General features: G+C 34.5%; 1 protein-coding gene across 1 annotated transcript in view; it reads right to left on the reverse strand.

Annotated features, from left to right (window-relative positions):
- LOC127841414 (neuralized-like protein 4) overlaps positions 1 to 2,178 on the reverse strand; it is a 69,070-nt gene extending 66,892 nt beyond the window's left edge. The window contains 2 exon segments of the mRNA XM_052370232.1: positions 31 to 160; positions 1,998 to 2,178. Coding sequence (XP_052226192.1) covers positions 31 to 160; positions 1,998 to 2,174 — 307 coding nt within the window. The 5' untranslated portion in view covers positions 2,175 to 2,178.
- Between the last annotated feature and the right edge of the window lie 22,366 nt (positions 2,179 to 24,544).

Genomic DNA, 24,544 nt, shown 5'->3' on the forward strand with positions numbered 1-24,544 from the left:
CAATGAGGAATATATATATATATATTTTACCTTTGAGAACCGAACTTCCAGACATAACCCAAGTGCCATCCCTGAAGCCTGTGGCACTTATAGGAAAGGTCAGGCTGTCAGGATCGCACAGTGTCACGCCTATTTCTATAGAACCGCTCCATGAGTTAACCTGAAACAATGCATTATTATTAAAAATGTAAGTTCAGCTGACAATAACATTTTGTTCTTATCTATAACAACATGATAATTAAAATGAGTTGTCTCCTGTTTCCTATATACTTGCTTAAAAACATAGGCGTGGGGAAATGCTGCAATGGTCGTAGCCCAAATATTTTACAGCAAAAAATGTTCATTTAACAAACTTTTGTTGATCATTGCCTGACGTTATTTTTTTTATTTGTGTCCCCATCGTTATGGATACTTACCAAAAAAGCATGTCACACAAATATTAAGTAATTCACATGAGTTACATTCAATCTTTTTATGTCACCCTTTGAGGCTGGCAAACAGCAAGGAAATAAATAACATGTTTAGCAATCACCAACTATTTTTGATAAAATTTATGATTAATGCATGCCAGACAACTCGTCCCATGACCACTTGCCCCAAAATATGGACAACTTGACCAATTTTTTTTTGACAACTCACCCTTACTTATTTTGCCATATATAAAATAAGACACTTTATTATATTACAATTTTAACACGAGTTACATTAAATCTTGTCATGTCACCATTTGAGACTTACACAGCAAGGTAATAAATTCAATACCATGATTAACAATCATCAACTATTTTGACAAAATTTATGATCATTACATTGTAAACCCTAGGATTATTATGAAAAAAAGTTTATGGAAAATCATAAGTTGCAATAATTCAACTCTCAGCTTTAGAACCCAAAGGGTTGCTGAGAGTTGCAATGCGCTGTCTATTGTCCAAAGGTGCACAATTTTATCACCACTGCAAAGGTTAAGGAACACTGATACTGCAAAAAATCTTTTAAACGTTCACCTGTCTAAAGCACAAACTCATGCGAAGAATACTATTAAAGCAAGAAATAATTGCTTTTTATTTAAGTTGGGAACTGTTTTAATGTTGCCGACAAAAAAATGTCACTATAGGTCAGGTCGCAGTACAACAATATTTTGCTCATCGTGATATTTGGTCCATAACCATGTTGAACAGTCGTTGAATATTTACACTGTTTGAAATTTCAAAATGAAAATGTCAGCAAGAATAGTGTGTTGAAATATCATAGTGTTTTTTAGGTTGCATGCAAAGGATAATGTCCATAGACTGCCATACAGGTAAATTGCATGTGTTTTTGAAGTTTATTCATTGCTTTCCTTAATTGGTAACCAACAACGTCTGTTTAGGTATGCGCATGCAATCTAAGTGCAAAACTGTGATTGGGTTTATGGACGGGAGCCAAAGATATCATAGGCTCTAGGAGTACATTTATATGAACTAGAGCAATCATATGTCATATTTGAATGTTTGTTTTGTTGTTTTTGTTAACTGATAAATCATGTTTTGAGGTCGCAGTCAGTCAGTGGTGTAGTTGATATGGTATCCGCCTAGCGATCAGGTCACTGGTGTGATCCTCACTGTGGGAGCATTCTTTACATTTCCCCCATCGACACCAAGTACTGGTTCTAGTCCCAGGAAATGGACTCGAGAGTGTTTCAAATAAGCCTTAGGCTTTCTATGCAATTGAGCTAAAATAAATAGGTTTTAACTAAATCAATGTTGTGTTGAATACTGTGTGTCATGATACACAAAATTGCACTAGACCAAATTACCAACAAAACAAAAGGAGCAGAGTGAGATGCAATGTTATTTCACTCTTAATATTTTAAGATTCAATAACCCAGATCACAAAAGGGTATGACTATATTCTCCTTGATATGTTCTTATCAAGCCGATTTAAAGAATTCATTTGAATTCACTGATTACTACGATGCACCATTGAAGTTTTGGCACTTGTCAGAACGGGCTCGCTACCTTCTTGTCTATCTTGACTTCAAAAACTTGGTCGTCACGCAATGCTGTTGCGCTCAAGACGACCCCGTTGTTGAATTCTTGTGTCGGATGACTTCTCTGTGCAGTCCTGTTGTCGTTGCTGAGTGTAACAAGAGTGCCAGTCCGTTCGTGGAATCTGGCAGTACCATTCGACGCCATTTTGTTTCATTAATTTTTTAAAGTACTACACCCTACTGTATCAATCTCTGGTTTATTATAATGGTGTACAATAGCCTACAGGCCCGATAAAAAAATTCTACCGGATAACCATGGAGATAGGTCTACCGCTTTTCACTATACTATACTATTTGTATTCTTTATATGATGGTTAGATAAAGTGATTTAAATGAAAAAACGTGATTTATGATGTCGTTTTTAAATGCTGTACGTTTGAAGCCATCGTGCGTGACTGTCTTAAATATATATACTGCAGTATATATAATGAGCAGTCGGAAACGATCGATTTACCATCTGCGGAAACAGGATAGATAGATAGACTTTTGCGGAAACAGGATACTTCAAAAGGATAATTTTTAAAATCCTTGGTACGTGAAAGCACAGACAAGAAATACGGACGGGCGGACGGGCGAAACGGACGGATAGACAGACAGAAAGACAGACAGACAGACAGACAGACAGACAGACAGACAGACAGACAGACAGACAGACAGACAGACAGACAGACAGACAGACAGACAGACAGACAGACAGACAGACCGACAGAAAGACAGACAGACAGACAATTAATTTTATTGGCGAATACAATAAGTTTAAACAAAGCACGTACCGAAATTAAATGGTAGACCAGGGGGACGTGATTGGTGAGCTATTTGGATTTAAAGTATTAGGGGGACAACATTCTCATAACTTATGTATGCTACAAATAAATTAACATCCAAACATTTCTTTTAAAGACATCAAATTTAAGCATATTATACAAATCATTAATTTGAAAATGTTCGTGGTATCCAATAGGGAAAAAACATACGTTAATTTACGCTTACGAATAACAGTATTGAGGGTAAGTGTTGGTTCAACCGCCTTTGTAAAATGTTAATGTTTAACAAAGTACTTGAGTCGATGTCTGCTCTAAGTTTCTGTAAAAATGTCATACTCGTTTTACGCTTCGATTTGTATGAATTCTTTTGTCTATAGTTGAAGAGACTTGACCAAACGTCACAAAAACTATATCGTCGAGGCCCACGACTTGTATCATTTCTCGGGTAAACATAGTGATGCATGCTATGCTGGTTTTGATATCAACAATAATACAAATCATATTACCTGAAATTTATAATGTTATCATCGTTTTGAGAATATATAATAGGATACCGTCGGCGTTCTATGTATGAATAAACGTCTGCAGTACAAGTACTTCGTTTTACAATGATACTAATTAGCAATATGTCAAGGGTACCCGTTCGATTTACTAAATCCTTAAATCGCAAAGGACGATTTTTAAACATGCATCAATTACAAGACAAGACAATACAAATTAACTACACAGCGACATAATAAAAACACAATAAATGTTGTGTGTCTTTTACTGCCTTTCCAATTACAAATGCAATCTTCAGCTGAAATTGCCATGCTTGTAATTCTATATTTTTGTAAAACCATTTTTCTGTTGTTTTTTGTTTGTTTTTATTTTAGCTCATTTTTCTTAACACTATAGTTTTCGCTTTCTCGGTATTTTAACTCCCATTTCAGACCATAAGTTAATGAATTAGTAAGACCTTTTTTTGTAACTACTCAACTGACATTCAGATAAAGGCCATTTCATCTTCAAAGCCTAAAGTAACAAATCAAACAAGTTATGATCTAACATCTGTTTAGTATAAGAATCAATGAATTAAAAAAAAATAACACGATCGATAAGTTGTTTTGCTCATGTTTCAAAGCGACGGATATAAAAAGGAAATCCAGGAAAAGTGTTTCATTCCTATTTTCAAAACTTGACTCTAGAATACAAGTCTCTTGGGCTCCGACCCTATGCGCCCGTTCAATAATCGACTTTACCAAATAAGTGTGACGTTCAGCTACCCATCAATGTGATGAAAACCCCAGTTGAGCTGACCGTTCCAAGACGGTGAAAATATTTAAACCACCAATACATGTTGAATAAAATATACATCGAACGCCAATAACCGTTTTAAGACTATATATGTTGTAAATATGATAAATCTGGCAGTTTAATTTGTAACGTTAGGTGTAGTAGGCATGTCAATTATGTAAATTGACTCTTTCCATAAAATCATTTGCCAATTTGGTGAAAACATAAACGCTTATCTTCTTTATACGTATCCCACAATGTAGTTGTACATGAAAAACATGTAATACTTTGTTATCATATGATGCATAAATTGTTTTAAAGGGACCTTTTCACAGATGTTGGCAGCTGTATTTAGTGCTGCGACTGTTAACAACACTATATGTAAAATTAGAAATATATCGGTTGATGTCAACGAGATAGTATGCTCGATTGCGATATAAAAAAAACTGTTTACAATGCTGTGTTCATGAACGCATTTTTCTGATGCTTCCCCTCACCGTTCCCCGTAAGGTTTGTCGAAGCTTTAAGTCGGATAAGCTGAAAACACTTTCGCGTTACTGGATCAGATGTCGATTTAAACTTGTACATAGATTCAAAACGTCGTTTCAAATATGTATGTGATTAAACTAAATACGAATCTCGTAACTAAAAACTCGATAAACTGGTTAAAAGTGTCAAATGTCCGCGATCATTTTGGAAAAAAAATCTTTACTGGAAGACAAAACGCCACGAACAATGCGAATATATCCGAAAGTAATTGACCAGTCGCCAAATTATCGATCGCTCCGCCCACAAAGTTACGTGGTCTAGTGATTAGAAAACTCCGACAAGCAGATCTCAATTATAGCGGATTACGTGAGGGAAATTCTATATTTGTAATGATGTATTATGCTCTTTTCTATAAAATAAATTATTAAAGCCGCACACTAAACTAAACTGCTTTGAAAAACGTTAATACAATCATAAATACTTTAGAGAGAAATTGCGTAATCAAAATAAATGAGTTAACGGCAGACTGACTTTCAGAAACGTTTCTTATACATATTATATAGGGAGTTGATGAAAAATCCGTTGTAAAAATGAGCATTTATTTCATATTTATTTTGAACTTGTATTCAACCGTCTGACAGTGAACCCGGTGGCTATTCATATATAATTTTGAAAATATTTTTATTAAATACTAATGACATATCCATATCATAAAGGGTTTTTTGTTTATTAAAAATGTTTAGATCTTTGTTTTATTGTGTTATTTTTTAAAAAGACACCGATTTTTTTTATTTAGATATAAATTAAATTTTGATTGTAACCATAATTTAATACAGGCATACTTTCGTGGTTTCATTAACAGAAAGTCTAATATGCATTTTATTTCATTTATGTTTAATGCGAACCTGTTACATTTCACTATCAAAAAATGAAATGTTGGTATTACGGTGCTGTTCACGAACATTCGAATTGAATACATTTAGCATATTATGCATTTGCTTATTTATAACAAGATGGCCCTTATATGTTAATTGCAATTTTCACATTTCTCCCCGTATCAATATATGTTGTATTAGAAATGTTGTTGTTGTATTATAAGCCGTACATTTTACACTTGAAGACGCTTTAAGCTGGCTAAGCCGCGTTGAAATCACATTTTTGTTGTTTTTACTTTAGTTAAAACAATATTTAAGTTAACAATTTATAATGATTTCCCTTGTTTATGATCCACAGAAAATAAATATATAATTGGAAATCATTTAAGTAATTAAATAGTTTTCTTTTCTTGTGTACAGTACCTAACAATGCCTTAATGTTCCTTCATTCTGAGATCCACGCAACATACTGTTATTTATTAATCATCGACATCGGTACGAACACTTTGAGTCCTTGTTTAACGCGGACTTAGATGGCGTGGATATTCCTGTTAATCTCCCCAATGACGAACCAAGCGAAATCAAAGACACTATATTCAATTATGAAATAACGGAATAAGAAATACTTAATAGCGTAAAAAGACAAAATGCGTCAAAAAGCGACGGGCAAGATGGAATGCCCTGTCAGATTTTCATCAAAGCGCAGGAAACCATTATGCCAGTAATCTTAGCGCTTTTCAATCGAATATTTTCAACAGGTTTATACCCAGATTGCTGGAGCACGGTCATAATAATCCCAATCCACAAAAAGGTGATATCAATTCGTCTTTTAAATATAGAGGAATCTCACTACTAGACATATTTTGCAAAATATTTACTAATATAATAAATAGAAGTTTAACCTTTTTTTCGCAAATGTTAATTCAAAAATAGGCGAGTCGCAAGCGGGCTTTAGGGCGGGTTATTAAACTATCGACAACGCCTTTGTGCTTCAGACTTTGATTTATAAAACCTTATCGAAAAAGCGCCTGAAATTCTTTGTGGCGTATTGACTTAAAAGCCGCATTCGATTCTGTGGTGAGAGACAAGTTACGGAACGTCTTGATTCAGTCGAATGTCAAAGGCAACTTACTAAATGTAATAAAAGGGGCGTATAAAACCGTGAAAGCGCGCGTTCGTACTAGCGTTGGATTAACGGAGCAATTTGAGAGTAACATAGGCTTAAACAGGCCTGTTTGGCTTCGCCGAAATTGTTTACATTTTTCACAAACGAAATCATAACGAACCTAAAAAATAAAGGCATACGTGGAATTCAGCTTAAACCGTGTGATATTGAAATTTTCAGCCTTATGTTCGCTGACGACGTCGCACGTTTGGCCGACACATTTATTTAACTATTACAAATAAGAAATGGTTCTTTAACGGTAATTTGTTTTCCGTGGAACAGACATTCACTTATGTCGGCATATCGTTTGCTTTGTCCTTGCCGCTTACGCATATGGATGAAGCAACTAGTATTGAAGGAAAACGGGCAATAAAAAGTATTCTATCATCTATGTCCAATCATGGTCAACAGCAAACTTCATTTTTTTTAATGTTTGACTCAAAAGTTGTGCCAATTTTACTTTACGGGTGTGTATTGTGGGGTTTCAAAGCCAGAGATTGCATAGAAAAAATACAACGTTATCCTTATAAAAGATATGCATGTTTAAATGACAGAACACCAAATTCTGTCACACTTGGTAGCGGGATCATATGGTGCTTGAATTCAGTGGAATTGTTCACTTTTTGATAAAAGCAACAAACTTGGCACATATGAAGATTAAAGTCATTGATATGCACGGCTGTGACACTTAAGAAATGGGTTTTCTGGAAGGATATAAAATTCTCTTTTCAAATATACACACAAATTCTTGGCCTCAAAACTTGCAATAAACACCTGCGCTCTCGGACCATGATAATCTGCTTTATGGATTTATTTATTATTAAAGTAAATGAATATTTGCCAAAAAAGCATAATTCCCCCCCCCCCCCCCAAAAAAAAAAATGACATTTTCACCTTACAAAAAGTACAAAATTAACAAAATACTTAAAATAAATGTGTTTCTTGCAAAGATTTTTTATTATCAGCATAATTAGTAATAGAGTATTGCAATATTTCATTTGATTTGTAAAAGATCGCAACACAAAATCAGCACCTCGATATTTTCTCCTTTTTTGATAGGTTGTCGGCCATTTTGAAAATGGCGGCTATTTTGAAATTATGAATTGGGTCCATAGCCTATTTTGTCTTAAATACTTTAAACTACCAATGAGCAAAGTGTTTTGCTTTTATCAAAAAGTGAACAATTCCACTGAATACAAGCACCATATGTGGTGGAGGATGTGGCCGCGGTTAGATTTTAAGGCAGCTTTAAGGTCTGGAAGTGTGAACTCGTTGAATGCAGTTATTTCTTTTATATAAGGACTGACACAATATGTTCAGCATATTATACAAATGAAGGTATCTGTTAATACAAAAAAAGGAAAAACACTTGCTTACATAACATACATTCAATGAGTTATGAAATTATAGATTTGAGGTGGAAAATCCAATTTTTTTGTGTACTTTAGGCGGCCATTTTGGAAGCCATTTTGGCTTATATGCAATATTTAATTCATTTTTTTCATGTAGAAACATATTTTAATTAATTAATAACATAAAACAGCTAATTTTAATGCCAAAAACAGAATATTTTAATCAAATATGGCAGTCACATGTAATTTCCTAAATTTTGGCGGCCATCTTGGCGGCCATCTTGAAAATGGCGGCCATCTTGAAAATTGGAGATGGCCGTGGTGTAATGGATATGGTGTCCGCCTTGCGACCGGGAGGTCACGGGTTCGATCCCCACCGTGGGAGCGTTCTTTAGATCTCCCCCAAAGACACCAAGTACTGGTTCTAGGCCCAGGAAACGGACTCGAGAGCGTTTATATAAGCCTAAGGCTTTCGACGCAATCGAGCTAAAATAAATAGGTTTAAACTAAAATTGGAGATGGGTCCATAGCTAAAATTGAATAAAATACTTAAATCTACAAATGTGCCAAGTTTGTTGCTTTTATCAAAAAGTGAACAATCATTTCACCATATGACCCCACTATGGTGACAGTGGTCGTTAATCATTATTTATTAATGCGCAGTTAAGATGTTTAAAATTCTGGGTTAAATAACTAAAAATGCCTGAGTCAAGATATATACGAAAATGTTACGATTATTTGCTTGATATTAAGGACCATCTAACTGTGAAATGGGCAATGGAAATTAAACGATTATTGCATGAAAACGGGTTTGGATAGGTTTGGAACAACGGTCATGTTCCACATTTAAGCACTTTCTTCAGAGAGAATTGATCTCCCTTGAATGAGCATGTTGTGTTTTGAACTGGAGAAAAGAATGTTTTAAAGGTTTTAGCCTCTGTGTTGGGAATTTGTTATAGAAAATGATCTGTGCTTTAGTGTAAAATGGAATATTGGACATAAACACATAAGGTATGAAAACAAATAACTAGCTTTAAAAGAAAAGAGAAAAACCTATTAATTTTGTTTCTAAAGTATACTGTTCATAAAACATATGGCATCAAAATCTTCACCAAAAAAAAACATTACTAAACAAAAAGCTTCAGAGCTATTAGATGTTTCAGAAGTATATGAAAGTGAGTGTGAAGAAAATTGTGAAGAAACAGTCAATAAACGTAAATATATAAGCAGTGTGAGTGAACAAGACATAAGCATTAATTCCTCAAAACAAGAAACAGTCAACGGAAAAAATCAAACATAAAACAACAAGAAAAGCAAGAAACAAAAAGCAATGAAAATAAATATAACATCAGCATTAAAGGTATGTCAAAACAGCTAAATGAGATACATGAAAAACTGTCAAATGTTATGATGGAAAATGACAGCTGCCTAGAAAAAAATGACTGAAAAAGTTGTTGAAAAAATGAAAAACAGCATTCTTCATAAAATTGAATTATTAGAAAGAAAACTATTCGATAGAGAAACTCAAGAAACAAATAGAGCTGAACACAGAAAAAGTGGTGAACCGTGAAGCGTTGAGTAAAGAAAAGTATAGCAACAGAGAAGCACTAAATGAACTTGAGCAATACACAATAATCAACAACATAGTTTTCCACAGTCTGCAAGACACAGATAAAAGTGAAACCCCTGAAACCACCATGAAGCTGGATGCAGGTGCTCTTAAACAACACACCGGTATTCAACTCTTCAGAACTGACCTTGATTTCGGCGATTGACGATCGTTTTGAAAATCGCAAAAGTCGACCTGTCGTCTTAACATTCATCTCTAGAGAGAGAAAGATATAGATATTGAAAAAGAGCAAGGAGTTAAAGCAGAGTAAAATATACGCTAGTGAGCATCTAACGCCACTGAACCAAGATGTCTTCAACTCTGTTCGTTTGAAGAAAAGGGAAACTGTGGAGCAGAGGTGGAAAGATCATTAACAAAAACCGAGACGGCAGTATTAACAGAGACCTTTATAGCCAATATGACGAGTGGCTGAACCTACCATGGCCTCAGAAAAAGTAAGCACCAAAAGAACTGTAAATATAGATTTGAAAACAACAATGTACATTCAAAACTACTGTGGTAATGCAAAAACTTAACATTGGTAGTACATGGAGTGACTGCGTTGAGCCTCACAGTTTTTTTGTTTCTTTTTATAAGTATACCAACATGAACATTGATATACATTTACATATGCCTGTCTTTAGCACAGGTGCAGTTGTATACGCAAATGATACGTGGTCGCTCAAGCATGCAGTATTAACATACAGTTAAAACTAGTATTTATTTCCTTCCATTTTGTTTTCGTAGGTAAGGATTAATTACAATACAGCATAATTATCCACTATCCTGGATAGGAAATCTTTTGAGGTATAAGGGTTTCTAAGACTAAACATCAATACACCTTTTATGTAATCAACTGCTTAATAAAATAAATAAATACAAATAAATAAATAAATAAAAAGAGCACAGGTGTTGTAAATTATTGGTTGTGTATTTTACCTCAGTACTATCCTTTTTGAATACAGCGATAAATAATACATTACCAATATAATTATTTGCATTTGTACCCATTAGTCTCAAATATGAATGTCTTTATATATGTAGACTGCAGCAGTTGACAAATGAAGTAAGCTGTTTGAATAGGTAACACCCAAGCATGAACTTGTTTATTATATATTATATTATATATTATATTAAACCAACTAGATTCTGCTTAGCATGATACAATTATGTAAACATACGTTTTATGTATATGGCACTAGCAAAGTAGCTTAATTAGAGAACTTTAATCATTTTGGATTAACACACATAAGGTGTTAGTTAAAAAACTGTTAATACAGACATACTCGTAAATGATGAAAATGTTCATTCTTTAAGAAATTATCCTGTCTTTAATCCAGGCGCAGTTGTATACGCAAAGGATCAGTGGTCACTCAAGTGCTCCCCTTTTTGAATTCTGTGATAATTATTACATTACTAAAACTGTATATAATTGTTTTATTTAAATATCCTTTAGTCTCATACATGAATGTTTTCATATATGTATACTGCCACAGTAGAAAATGAAGTAAGCTTTTAGAAAAGGTAACGCCCACGCATGAAGTTGTATATTATATATTATATTACACTTACTAGGTTCTGCTTAGCATGATAAAATTATGTAAAAACGTTTTATGCATATTGCACTAGCAAGGTAGATTGTAACTTTATAAAGAAATTCACTTCTTTACATTAAATATGTTTGGATGAATACATATTATATGTTGGTATATACAGACATACTCATAAAGGATGAAGGTGTTCATTCATTAAGTAAATTCACAAATTAAGTAAGTCAAATAGTTTAATAATATATTTGAAAATTGTAGAAGATTTTAATGCTGCATTATTTTGCGTTTACTCAGAATGTGGAATACACGGTGCGTTACATACAGATTCAGATCTAGTTGAACCTCAGTGTTTGTTCGATTGTATTTTACTGTTGTTTTACTCTCGTATGCATTTCTGTGCGCATGATTGTTTGTATTTTCATTGCTGGTTTTTGTTTACACATACTTATTATATCTTCCTTATCATTTAAAACATAGATTTCAGTCTTTTTAACAAGTAGAAATAAATACAAATTTCTAACACAGGCTAACAGAATATCGATATGTTTAAAAAAAAAATTCATAGGAAAGGTTCATTACTTTTCAATTAAGCCATACAAATACAATCTTTAAAATATAAAAATGTATGACAAAAATATGTTCTCTAAATGTAAGAGGTCTTAACAATGATAATTAAAGTCAAAGTATATTCAAATGGTTTGAAGAAAATAATTATACAATATGTTTATTTCAAGAAATGTCTGTGAGCTAACAAAAACAAATGGCAATCAGACTGGAGTTGAATAAGTTTTTACCGTGGGAAATTTTAATACGCTACTTAATCCAACCATAAACAAACAGAACGGCAAAAAAAGACACACACATAAAAAGCAGAAACAAAACAAACTCCATAATCGATTCAAGCAATTTTATTGACATATGGCAAGCACTTTACCCAGAGCAAAAACGTTACACAAGGCATTAAAGTGGGAAATCTGTCATTTTTTCAGTATAGCTGTTTCCTCACAAATATCATAACTGCATTGAAAATATGCGATTCTGAAACAATTGTTTGTAATTTTGTAATTTACTAAAACGTAAAAAGGCCCCTTTAATTTGAAAACCTTGAACATATCAAATTGACTGTCCAGATTGATTTATGATAGTGGCACATTACAATAAAGCAAAAGTACAAATATCTTTTAATTAATGATGTTTGAAACACGCATTTTTATTTAGATAAATATGATTATCATAACCATAAAAACCTATTGTTTGATCGTTTATTTGTTTGTTGATTTGTGTGTTCGGTTGGGCATACAGCCTAACATAGTGTTCAACAGCGTGTCATAACAGGGTGGCCCGTTAACCAATCACACTTGTCTTGTGTTGGCTGGTTTAACAATTCTCATTTCCTGTCATTTTGCAAGAAATCAACAACTGCCCTACATGAATCGAGTGAGGAGGGAATGGCAACTGCAGGGCTTGTATGGCAAACCCCACATACGCTATCAGAGGGGATAATCACGTGATAGTCAAGATGGCGACGTCCATGCCGAGACAGGTATTTCTCGCCATTTTATACCCTTATTACTTTTGTTTAATTTTTTAATGGTGCTCACATTCCAGTCATATCAGAAAACATGTGATTAGCGTTTATTTCGTATTGAAATGAGCTGTATATCTCGACTTTATTCCCCGCATAAATGCTAAGTGGAGCTTAAATTAGGTCATTCCGCTAAGAAATGTCGCATTGAGTAACGTCGAGATAAAGAGCGAATATCCACACGAAATACACGCTAGTAAATTTCTTGCTGATATGGCTGGAAAGTGAGCGGCATTCAAAAAATATATACAAGTAATAAAGGGTATAAAACGGCGAAAAATACCTGCCTCGGCATGATCGTCGCCATCTTGACTATTACGTGATTTCCCTCCTCTAGTTATGTGGCCAGGTCCGAAATCATCAAATATTATGGTCAAAGTTATATATAGACAACACAAAATTGCCCAGCAATTATCGCGCGATAGGCCTACGTGAGTGTTAACTGCAGTGGAATTAGGGTGCCTGATTTGTAGTGTAGGCGCCATTCCATTTCATGCATAGGAACCGGAATGATATATGCAGGTATGTCGTAGGGTGCATTTGTATAATATTATTGTTGATTATGAATTATAATCGGGTTGTTGTTTTTAATTTATTTTACACCTCTTAATATAATAGATAAACCGTACGTTATCAATACATGCTACAATCCTTGATTTTACTCTGCAAATAATCCCGTTATTCATTTATTAGTCACTTCTTAAAGTATTTACTTTTCGCCCATGGCTGTATATGCCGATGTTTATGAATGCTGCGATGCATCATTGCACTTAGTATTTATGCATCGATATATAAAGACATGACTCTCTGTGTAATAAATTATCTTTGATATTTATACACCTTGTTTCAGGTTAGTACTTTTAATTATGTTTTGTCATTAATTGTATTGTGTATTAATTGTATTGTGTCATTGTTCTTAGCGTGTCTAATTGGTTCATTCTATAAGCTATTAGTCGTAAATTATGCTTTTGTAATATTTCCTAAAACATCAATGTACCTGTATTATATTTTCATGTTTACCTGTATGAGTGTATATATTTATGATTTTTGCATCATTGCACTCAGTATTTATGCATCGATATGTAAAGACATGACTTTCTGTGTAATAAAATATCTTTGATATTTATACACCTTGTTTCAGTCCTTTGCATTGAGAGAGCTGGTACTAAAAAATAAGAACCAACATATACCACATATTATTCCGTCGGGGCATGAGCCGGTCGACATTGACAAACCCTAAAGCCCAGCCGACAATGGCGCCCAACGAATGGTTTTGAGTTACAGACAGCTTCTTCAGCATCTCTAGATTTGGAACACTTTATCAGTCAGTTTTTCATACCAGGAAATACCCACAGTGTTGCCTGTTAATCTGGACTTTCCCAGAGGTTTATTTAGAACCTCTAACGTTGGAGTTACGTAACAGCAGTTTTTACCTGGACTTTCCCAGAGGTTTATTTAGAACCTCTTACGTTAATCCAAATTTTTGATGCTCTTAAATATTAAGCTACTTTTTATATGGGTAATATTTGGAGCGAATTTAGCCCATATAAAAAGTATCTCTAAATTCTTTGCGCGTCTTATAAATAAGACTACTCTTACGTTGGAGTGACGTCACAGCAGTTTGCCTGCTTTTGATTGGGTATCTTATCCAGTACATTGGGATTTCCCCATTGTGTTTACTTTCAACACGTGCGCACGGAGGTACTTTGTTTACATTGGGACCCCACACAACAGTAACTTGTTTTTGACATTCCGGAATCAACAGAAGGATCTGGATTCTATGGCGGAGTCAAGACTACACCAGTGCCACGGAGTTTGGAACTTTTAGGAATGCTTTGACATTCTGAAACTACTGTACTTTGTGTGCTTTGTGTGATTAGTTAGATTATATAGTGTGTTAGGGATTTAAGGACATATCACTTCCTGAAATGGTCAGAAGTGGGTGGGGTAATGTTAAAGAATAATTCCATATAAAAGCATTCTATATTAAGTTTGGAGCAATATGCATAATTAAAATAGCATATTCTTCAGTGATACATGAACCAGTTGTAATGAAATCTTTCAAAAAGAGTAAATAATCACATATTTTCACCTTAAAAACCACTTTCTTCTTGAGCGACCAAAGTCCTTATTTTCTTATTTTCTTCATAAATCCACTGTTACCAGCTGGAACATACACCACTGTAGAACAAAGTGTTAGAGTATTATTAAATTTAACACACTAGAAACACTGAAAGAAACATCCTTTTTTGTACGAAAAAATGTAAACAACTGGAGTCAAAAAAAAGTACACTTGAACAAGTATAGTGGTCCAGAAATGATAATTTACACACAAGAAAATAAAAGATACAGAAATATTGAAAACATTTTAATAAAATCTCTTTAATTTTATAGGTATATTAATTATATATGAATAATGATATATGAATGTGTTTGTTAAAGTGATGTTTTACACATTTTCAAAAGTTTTCAATAAAATTTATATTTATCATTTCTGGTCAACCATACTTTTTTCTTTCTATTTTTGGACTCCAGTTGTTGACATTTTTTATTACAAAAAAGGATGCTTTTTTCAATGTTTCTAGTGTGTAATATTTAATAATACCCTTAACACTTTGTTCTACAGTGGTGTATGTTCCAGCTGGTAACAGTGGATATATGAAAAAAAAAGAAAATAAGGACTTTGGTCGCCCAGGAAGAAAGAGGTTTTTAAGGGGGAAAATATGTGATCATTTACTCTTTTTGAAAGATTTCATTAGAACTGGTTCATGTTTCACTGAAATATATGCTATTTTAATTGTGCATATTGTTTCAAACTTAATATAGAAAGCTTATATAAGGAAATATTCGTTAACATTACTCCACCCACTTCTGACCATTTCAGAAAGTGATATGTCCTTACGTGTAATAGGATTTAGGATAAATATTACCGGTAAGATTTTCGTCTAGAATTGTGATTATTTTTGTGTGTATTTTTTTCCTTTCTAGGATTTGTTTACAATTTTGAACATTTTTTAAAGTTTGAGGTTTTCTTTCGCCCTTGTTCAGTTATTTCTGCATAGTCACAGTACCTTTTGGTTGTCATTTATTATACACAATGATGTATAGTATGCGGTAGTTACTGGTTTAATGTTTTTTTGTTTTATTTTAAAGCGAAAATAGCTTTTCTCAATTTTGTTTTCACAAAAAATACATATTGACCTCCCCTTGGCAAAACCCGATATCCTATATCGCCAATGTAAATCTATAACAATAGAGTACATCGTATAAGCCCGCATAGCGCAATAGGTCGATCGTCAGCGCTCTGGACATGTATGTACATATTTGCCTGATAGGGCAGTGGTTCGAGACGTAGCAGCGTTTTTCTTTCTTTTTTTTTCTAGATTTTTAGACTTAGATGTTTTTGTGATTGTCAATATAGTCATTGAAAACTATTTATAAACCCTTGAACAGTTTTGGTGTTTGATGTGTGTGTGTGTGTGTGCATTTATGTGTTTGATTTTTTTGCACAAGGTTATAGATCTAGAAACTTTCAAAGAATATTTTTTGTGAAACAAATTGTCGAGTTTATTTAATACAGTAAATTAAGATAACTTTATACATTGTTTAAAAATAATGTAGACATTTGATGCATGTAAACATTATTGGGTTATCGACTCCGTTCTTTGTTTAACACAACGTTTTACATTGTATAATCAGGTAGCGGTGTGTACCCGGTTTATCGATATTTTTTGTGTGCGTCGTCGTAATACAGCTGTATAGTCGATTGGAAACGTAGCTCCGTAGAATAGCGCTCGGCGTCTCGTTCATAAGATACCTAGTTCGAATCTCGGCGGAGACAGATTTGTTTTTGATTTTTTTTTAAATATAATTTTTGGTGAAAGCAGTGAAGGAACAGGAGATTGAAGTTACAAAGGTGAATAATGTTTTGCGTGTGTTGAAATAGACAGTGTGTGCGTGGACATTGTTTTATCGTAAGACGTATTTTTTTATTTGCGAAAATAAACTGTACCAGTTTGGGAACTTGCTTAAGTCAGTGAAACTGCAAAATCAGTGGAGTAAAGTGAAGGAAAATCAGGGAAGTAAGAGAGTTTGTAAAAATACTAAGTGACATTGTGTTAAGAATAGTGAACAGAAATAGAAGAAGAGCATAAAGAGGAGCAAAGCTATGGCTGCAGCACCTACAGATAGAGATTTAAGAATGATTAGTAGAGAAAATAAACAAGAAGAAGAGAGACTAAGGCTTGAATAGATGAACCGTCAGATTCTAGAAGAGCCAAGTGACATTGAAGGAAGTTATATTGGTTACATAGAAGAAAATCGCACAAGGTGGAGAGAAAATACAGACAGAGAGAGGCAACGATTACAATCAGATAGAAATGACGTACAAAGAGAAAGAGAATGGTTATCAACACAGACAAGGAACAAACAAAAGAAACATGGATGTTATACATAGTTTCAACGAAACAGAAAGGAGAAGTGCACTTCCGATACAGGATATAGAGTTTAGGACTTATCATAGTGACAATACAGCTGAAAGACGATATGCACCTGATCATTATATTGCCCTTGGAATAGATAGCATGAATACAGACACGGAAATAAGTAACACTAAGGTAGATCATGGAGAAAGAAGAGGTGATGAGTTTGACACTAGAGATGAAATAGAGAATCAGATGAGATATGATCATTATAGTGCCCTTAGAAAGGTTAACTTGAATGCAGATAAGGGAAAAGATGACAATTATGCAGTTAGAAGAGACAGAAGAGATGATGTGTTAGATCATAACAGAGATACAAGAGATACTCAGATAAGATATGAAAAGAGAACATTTGACAGTAAAGGTAGTAAGATAGATGTCAGCTTAGAAACAGATAAGCTCGAAGAAAGATTAAAGATATTGAAAGGGCCAGAAAATAAGATAAGTGAGTCTAACTTAGACCTAGAAGCATTTGATAGAAGGGCAGAATTATTGCAAAGCAGTTTTGGGATAAGACAGAATCAGACGTTAAACAGAGAAATTCTAGAACATGGTGAAAGTTTTTCTGGAAGTACACTAGAATATAAAAGGTTGAACCATATTGCGGATGAAAAGTATGTAACAAAGATGAAAGCCCCTGACGATATGAGATTTATAGAGAGGAAATATAAGTCAGTCCTACCAGAAAACAGAGTTATAAGAGAACTCGATAGAGATATTGACAATACAGAACGGTTACTTGGAACAAACACGAACAATACGACCGCTAAAATTGTTTATGAAGATAGCAGTATGTCGCTAAGAAAACTCGAACAGAGGAAGTTAGAACTTCGAGAGTTAATGATGTTAGAAGAAGAGAAACAGAAACGATTACAGAAAGAACAGGGAGAAGAGAAGAGAAGAATAATAGAAGTAGAACGGCAAACGAAAAAGTTAAACGAACTTATTCAGAAAGGAAAAGAAATGGCCGAAAGAGAACAAAGACTAAAACAGGACGCAATGCTATTGCAGCAGAGACTAGATCAGCTAGAACTCCTGCGACATACACAGGTCAAATCAGAAGAAGAAAAGTTCACACGACTCGGCACAATCGAAAAACAAATGAGAATAAGAGATGAAGAGTTAATTAAAACAGAGATTGATCTTAGAAAAAGAGAAGAGTTGCTTACAAATATTCAGAAACATATGATAGTTCCAGAGGTTAAGGCATAGACCGTTGTGCAATTCAAACCAGAGATCAGTATATTTTCTAGAGAGGAACCGAAATCAAGAAATGAGGTGAGACTTGATGAGTGGAAAACAGAAGTAAGAAGTATTTTAGCAACCAAGATATACCCAGATAATTGTATATCGCAGGCAGTAAGGAAATCTCTGAAGGGGCAAGCGAGAAAGGTTTTAATAAACGTAAGTCCAACAGCTACAACAGAGAAAATTATTGAAAAGATAGAAAATATATTCGGAAATACATCAAGCAAACAAACAATATTTACAGAATACTATACTGCTGCACAAAAATATAAAGAAACAGTGGCAGACTGAGGTTTAAGACTCGAAGAAATTTTATTGACAGTTTCGACAAAGAAGCAGCACACATCAGAAGAAAAAAACGAGATGTTAAAAGATAAGTTTTTGAGGTCTCTTTACAACAAAGAAATTAAAAATGCCCTAAAAATCTCTTTTTAGATAGTTTCGATGTCATAAGAAAGAAAGCAAGAGCTGAAGAACGTGACCTTAGCATCAACCAAGAGGCGAAGGAGACTAAAGTACTCCATCAACAGAAGACATCAAAAGAAGCCTATCAACAAACAGATATGCTACAAAGCATGATGAAGAAAATGGAGGAGCTGGAAAGAAAGATTGAAGACGTCAAGAGAGAAAGAAAAACAACAGAACACGGGTCAAGTGATTACGAAAATTGGCAAGGAACAAGCTATAATAGAGGATACAGACGAAACCAAGGATACTTTCAATACAGTGGGTATGGGAGAAATAGAGTAGATTACGGACAAGGTAGGGAAGAAGTGCAAATAGAGGGTCCTACCACAATACACTCAACAAACCTGTGGAAGACATATCAGATAGCAAAAGTCAACACAAGAGTACGTTGACAACCGAAATCAAAACAGACAAGAAGTCAAAATTGAAGGTGCTTCCATTGAAGGGCAAAATGGAAGCAATAAGACAACAAGTAGCACTATCAAAACTTCAATACAGACGGACACAGAAATCAGGAAAAGACTTATTGGACATGCAAACGAACAAATAGTATATATAGAAGATAGAAAGGTCAAAGCACTGATAGATTCGGGCAGCATGGTTAGCACCTTATCATTTAGCTACTACGACAAAATGATTGACAAACCAGAACTGAGAAGTCGTCAAGATTTAAACGTCGTTATCATTTGTGCAAACGGCGAGAAGATACCATATCTTGGCTACATAGAAGTCCTTGTCAAGATACCCTTTAGTCAAAACATTGAAATAGCTGCCCCGATACTTATAGTTCCTCGACAGAGTACAATGACGAAGTACCTGCAATAATAGGCACGAATCTCATACGAGAATGTGCTAATATATGCCTATCGGATGACACCGATATTCCCGAAGAATGGAAGACAACCTTCATATCAATAGCTGGTCCTCATATGAACGTCGTAAAGGCTACAAAGAAGATCACTCTACATCCAATGGAGTCTACGAAAATCACGGGATTCGTTCGAAAGTCAGGTGTTATAGAGTCAGTCGTCACTGACCCGTATATGATTTCTCCTTAGGAGCTGTTACGGTTTGTCCTAGGGTAGTGTCTTTGAAGAACATCGGCAAAACATCACGTGTACCTGTTCGTATTTGCAACCTCAGTGCCAAGGTAGTCACCATTCCTGTCAAAGCTAACATATGTCAGCTAAAAGAGGTGTCAGTCCTTCGTAACGCAGCACTCGTTGAAGATGAACCTTCTATTACATCTTCAGATATGCATTCGACTGCGAGGCCCGATTCTTCTTCATCAGCGCCTTCTACGTCAACGTCTTCTTCTTCGTCCACATCAGCACCGCCATCTTCGTGGCCGTCTTAGTCAGCGCCTCCTTCACATGAAATAGCAAACAAAGAAAATATAGATGAAACTTAAAAAACAGCATATGGTATCACCTTAGACAACACCAAACTATCTGCAGAGCAAAAGGGGAAAGTATACAAACTTTTCAACAAATGGAACAACATTTTTCCGAAGTCAAGAACAGATCTAGGTCATTCAACAGAAGTTAAACACAATATCGAGTTTACCAACACGATTCCATTCAAAGAACCCTACAGACGTGTTTCTCCTGCGCTGTATCGAGAGGTCAAAGAACACATACAGGAAATGTTGGATGTTGGTGCCATTCGTGAGTCAAAAAGCCCATGGTCATCAAATGTTGTCATCGTTAGGAAGAAGGACGGCTCTATACGCTTTTGTATAGACTTCCGTAAACTGAACGAAAGAACCAAGAAAGATGCTTATCCAATCCCACGAATTGAAGACACCCTACACCAACTGGCAGGTTCAAAACTCTTCTCAAAATTAGATCTCAAGTCGGGGTATTGGCAAGAGGAACTGGAAAAACCAGAAAAGGAGATTACAGCATTTCAGGTTTGGGGAGTGGGTTTCTACGAATGTAACCGGATGCCGTTTGGACTTTGTAATGCGCCGGCGACTTTCGAACGATTGATGGAACGCTGCATGGGCGACCTAAACCTGAAAGACTGTCTTATCTACCTTGACGGCATCATAATCTACTCAGAAGACCTGGATTCCCATATTGACCGATTAGACAGAGTATTCGAACGCCTGGCACATAACAATCTTAAAATAAATCTAAAGAATTGTGAATGTTTCAAAACATTAACAACTTATTTAGAACACCTTGTTTCGGAAGAGGGCAAAATGGGAAGGAAATCGGCACAAGAAAACTAGGATTCTATACCGAAACCTTCTATTTCCCTTTATGACCATCACTAATTTCAATGAATCTGAGCCAGACAGTCAAGACACAGATACACCGAGAGATGACAAGTCCGTCGATCCTCTAACTCCTGAACAGTCAACACCGACGAAGCGAGATCCCAGGTATGTCATTCCTCAGCGACGCTCCCCTGAAGCGTCACTCCAGTCGAGTCCAGATGCGAGTCCAAATTCAACACCACAGAGGGCCAGACCAACAAGACAACGCAAACTTCCAGTATGCATGAGAAGAGGAGACTTCGTTATCTTAAAGTTATTACGTTTTAAACAAAGGACTTAATTAAAGACAATGAACTGATATGAGTCACACAAACTGTTTTAATACTTACCTGTGTTTTAACCTGAGAGGGTTTGATGAATGTGCATGATTTTAAAATAAGGATATTTTACTTACCAGCGATTCGTGATACACGTTTAGTCCAGGACAGCTTCGTCATACATGGAATTCCGATAGCGTGAAATGATATTCCACTTGTGATGATGATTATATTCAGCTTATTGTTTTTGAAATTGTTGAATAGTGCCAACAAAGGTAATACTTACCTATACAGTGATGTACTGGTATAAGGTTCATGTAGAGGCTTCAGTTAAAAAAATGTGGGACCTCTAGCATTGAACTCAAATTTGACTAAACGAAGAGTGCCACATTGAAAGTGTTTACATATTTGCTTAAAAGGATGGTTTTCCTTCAAACTGCTACCAATTTTACGCAGCAAAATCTCATACCATCGACAAAATCAATCAAAATACAAAGCGATTTTAACACAAGAATAGACATTATTTTCAAAAATCTGAATGATGTTTATTCAACGAAGTTCGGAGGAAAATTATATAACTAGTTAATAATATCGAAATTGATGAGGGCAAGTTACGCTTAAATAGTTAAAAAAAATTACATATCTAGAAATATCAAAACTCGAACACATGTCATTTCATGACGATGGGGGCAGCCATTTTTAGATTAATAAAATTGAAAGAAACATGCTAAAAACTCACTCAACGCCTTATTGACATTCTAAACGGTTGACGATGACAAATGCATTGGATTGTAATCTTTCTGTTGATGTGTGCAAACTGCATGATCAGACCTCATAAAAAACCACACTTTGTAAGAAGCATTTCGCCAATGTTTACAATTGTTGTCGAATCACATGTACTTGTATTATTGCGCACAAAATAGTACGCTTACAGACTGACATAAAGATCGATACGAAACTCCGTTCAATTCATCACGGTATACTATTTTATTGATAATATATAATAAAAATTCGCTTCAACAACCTTAATGTAAAAATTCTTTTAAACGGAGTTTTTAATAACAAAAGTGAAAACAACGGAAGTCGGATGGATATTATGTGAGATGCACTTCGGTTCCAGAAAAACAATACAAATACACTAAAAAAAGACGTGTGTGGCAAAATTTTCAGCTGGAAAATATTTGAAATGGGGTAAGTGCTTATATCTCTGTGTGATCATTTCTGTTATTAAGCGCGATCTCTTCTTGATTAATGTTAACAGTTGTTTTACTAGTCGCGACGAACTGTCAAATAATTATGTGTTTTCTCAGGTATGTGTATACACATACCAGGTTTTCTTACTACTTCACGTGATATCGACCGATTTGTAATGCACGTTTTTACTACGAAGCAAAGCGAGGGCCACGCTTTCAAAATGGGTAGAAGGAATCGATATACAAATGTATAAAAAGATTTGGTTTGCCAAAAGGAACACATTATTCAAAACGGTACAAGGACAGTAGTTGTTCAGGAAGGAAGAAAGAAAAAAACATGATACATAGCTGTGTATTTTTATGTAAAACTATGATTTCAAGAGTCGTCTGCACAAAACTCATAAATCTTGTTATTGATGAGCAATATCACCTTTTATCACAATGATTTCTACCCAGCCAAACCTATTTCTTTATATTTATTTACAATTTTATATGTCGTCTGCAATTTCTTTCAATTTGCGATGGTTTAAAATTTTCCATTTGGTTATAGCAAAATTGTTAAGCCCTTGCAATAGAATGGTGACTCTTATTATCCACCATACCTGGATTTTTAAAGGGGCCTTTTCACAGATTTTGGCATTTTTTAACTTATTCATTAAATGCTTTATATCGATAAATGTAAACATTGGATCGTAAAAGCTCCAGTAAAAAATCAAGAATAAAATTAAAAAAAGGAAAAGAACATTGCCCGGACCAGATTTCGAACCAGTGGCCCCTGGAGTCCTGCCAGAGTCCTGAAGTAAAAACGCTTTAGCCTACTGAGCTATTCCGCTGAGTACACATGCTGAACGTATTTTATACCTTATATAAGCAATCTTCGTAGTTTCACAAAATTTAACGACAAAAACAGAACTCTCCAAATTATTCAATCGTTTCGCGTTGCAACGCTTTATAATTTTTAGGTTTTAAAATCGTCAAAAGATGCATATAATGGCTCTATTAGACCATGGTAAATGTTCAGTATTACTGTTTCCTCACAAATATCATAACTAAAACGAAAATTTGCGAATCTGAAACAACTTTTTTCAATTTTGTCAATTTACCAAAGCGTGAAAAGATCCCTTTAAAAAGTAGTCCAGTTTAGTTATTTTTAGAATTTTGTTTAGGAAAATTATGCAACAAATGCAGTTGAATAATAACTCATTTGTTGTTTTCTGACAATAATTTTCTGTGAAATGTTGCTAACTTGACCTTGTATATGTTTATAGATTTGTATTTATTCAACTTACGGTAGTGCATATCCTTCCTAACTTTAGATTGAGATTTTGTAAATTAGTGTACAAATGTATTGGTTTTAAACAATAATATAAATAAAGCAAAAAATATTGAATGTCAAAAATGTGTTTATGTTATTCTATCCGTCTTTACCTTTAAAATGATATATAGTTTGACCATATTGTACCACATTGAATGAAGAAAAACCAAATCAAAATTTTAAAGAATTTTATCCCTCCCATGAACCTTAAATGATACCAAGAATGTGATACTTACCATTATAATTGACGGATACTAGTATTTGAAGAATACAGTTCTTACCTTATTACGTCTTGTGCAAATTATGGTGGATGGTATCGTCGCTTTTGGCTACTCTACTGTTACACTATTTTCCGTCTCTGACGCTCGTAATTGTTTCGCACCGCGCAGGGTACACTTCGCGACGTTTTCGTATAGTTTGCGAATATCCAGTGAAAGTATTGTTTGTACTTTAATCGGTTTTATATGTTATTACATTTTGTTTCTAAGATTTGTTTTTATTGTTTAAATAAGGGTTAAATGTCGGGACGCCATTTCATTAACTGAGGTAAGTATGTCGTAGGGTGCATTTGTATAATATTATTGTTGATTATGAATTATAATCGG

The sequence above is a fragment of the Dreissena polymorpha genome, chromosome 8, assembly GCF_020536995.1.
Source record: "Dreissena polymorpha isolate Duluth1 chromosome 8, UMN_Dpol_1.0, whole genome shotgun sequence".
Taxonomy (NCBI): domain Eukaryota; kingdom Metazoa; phylum Mollusca; class Bivalvia; order Myida; family Dreissenidae; genus Dreissena; species Dreissena polymorpha.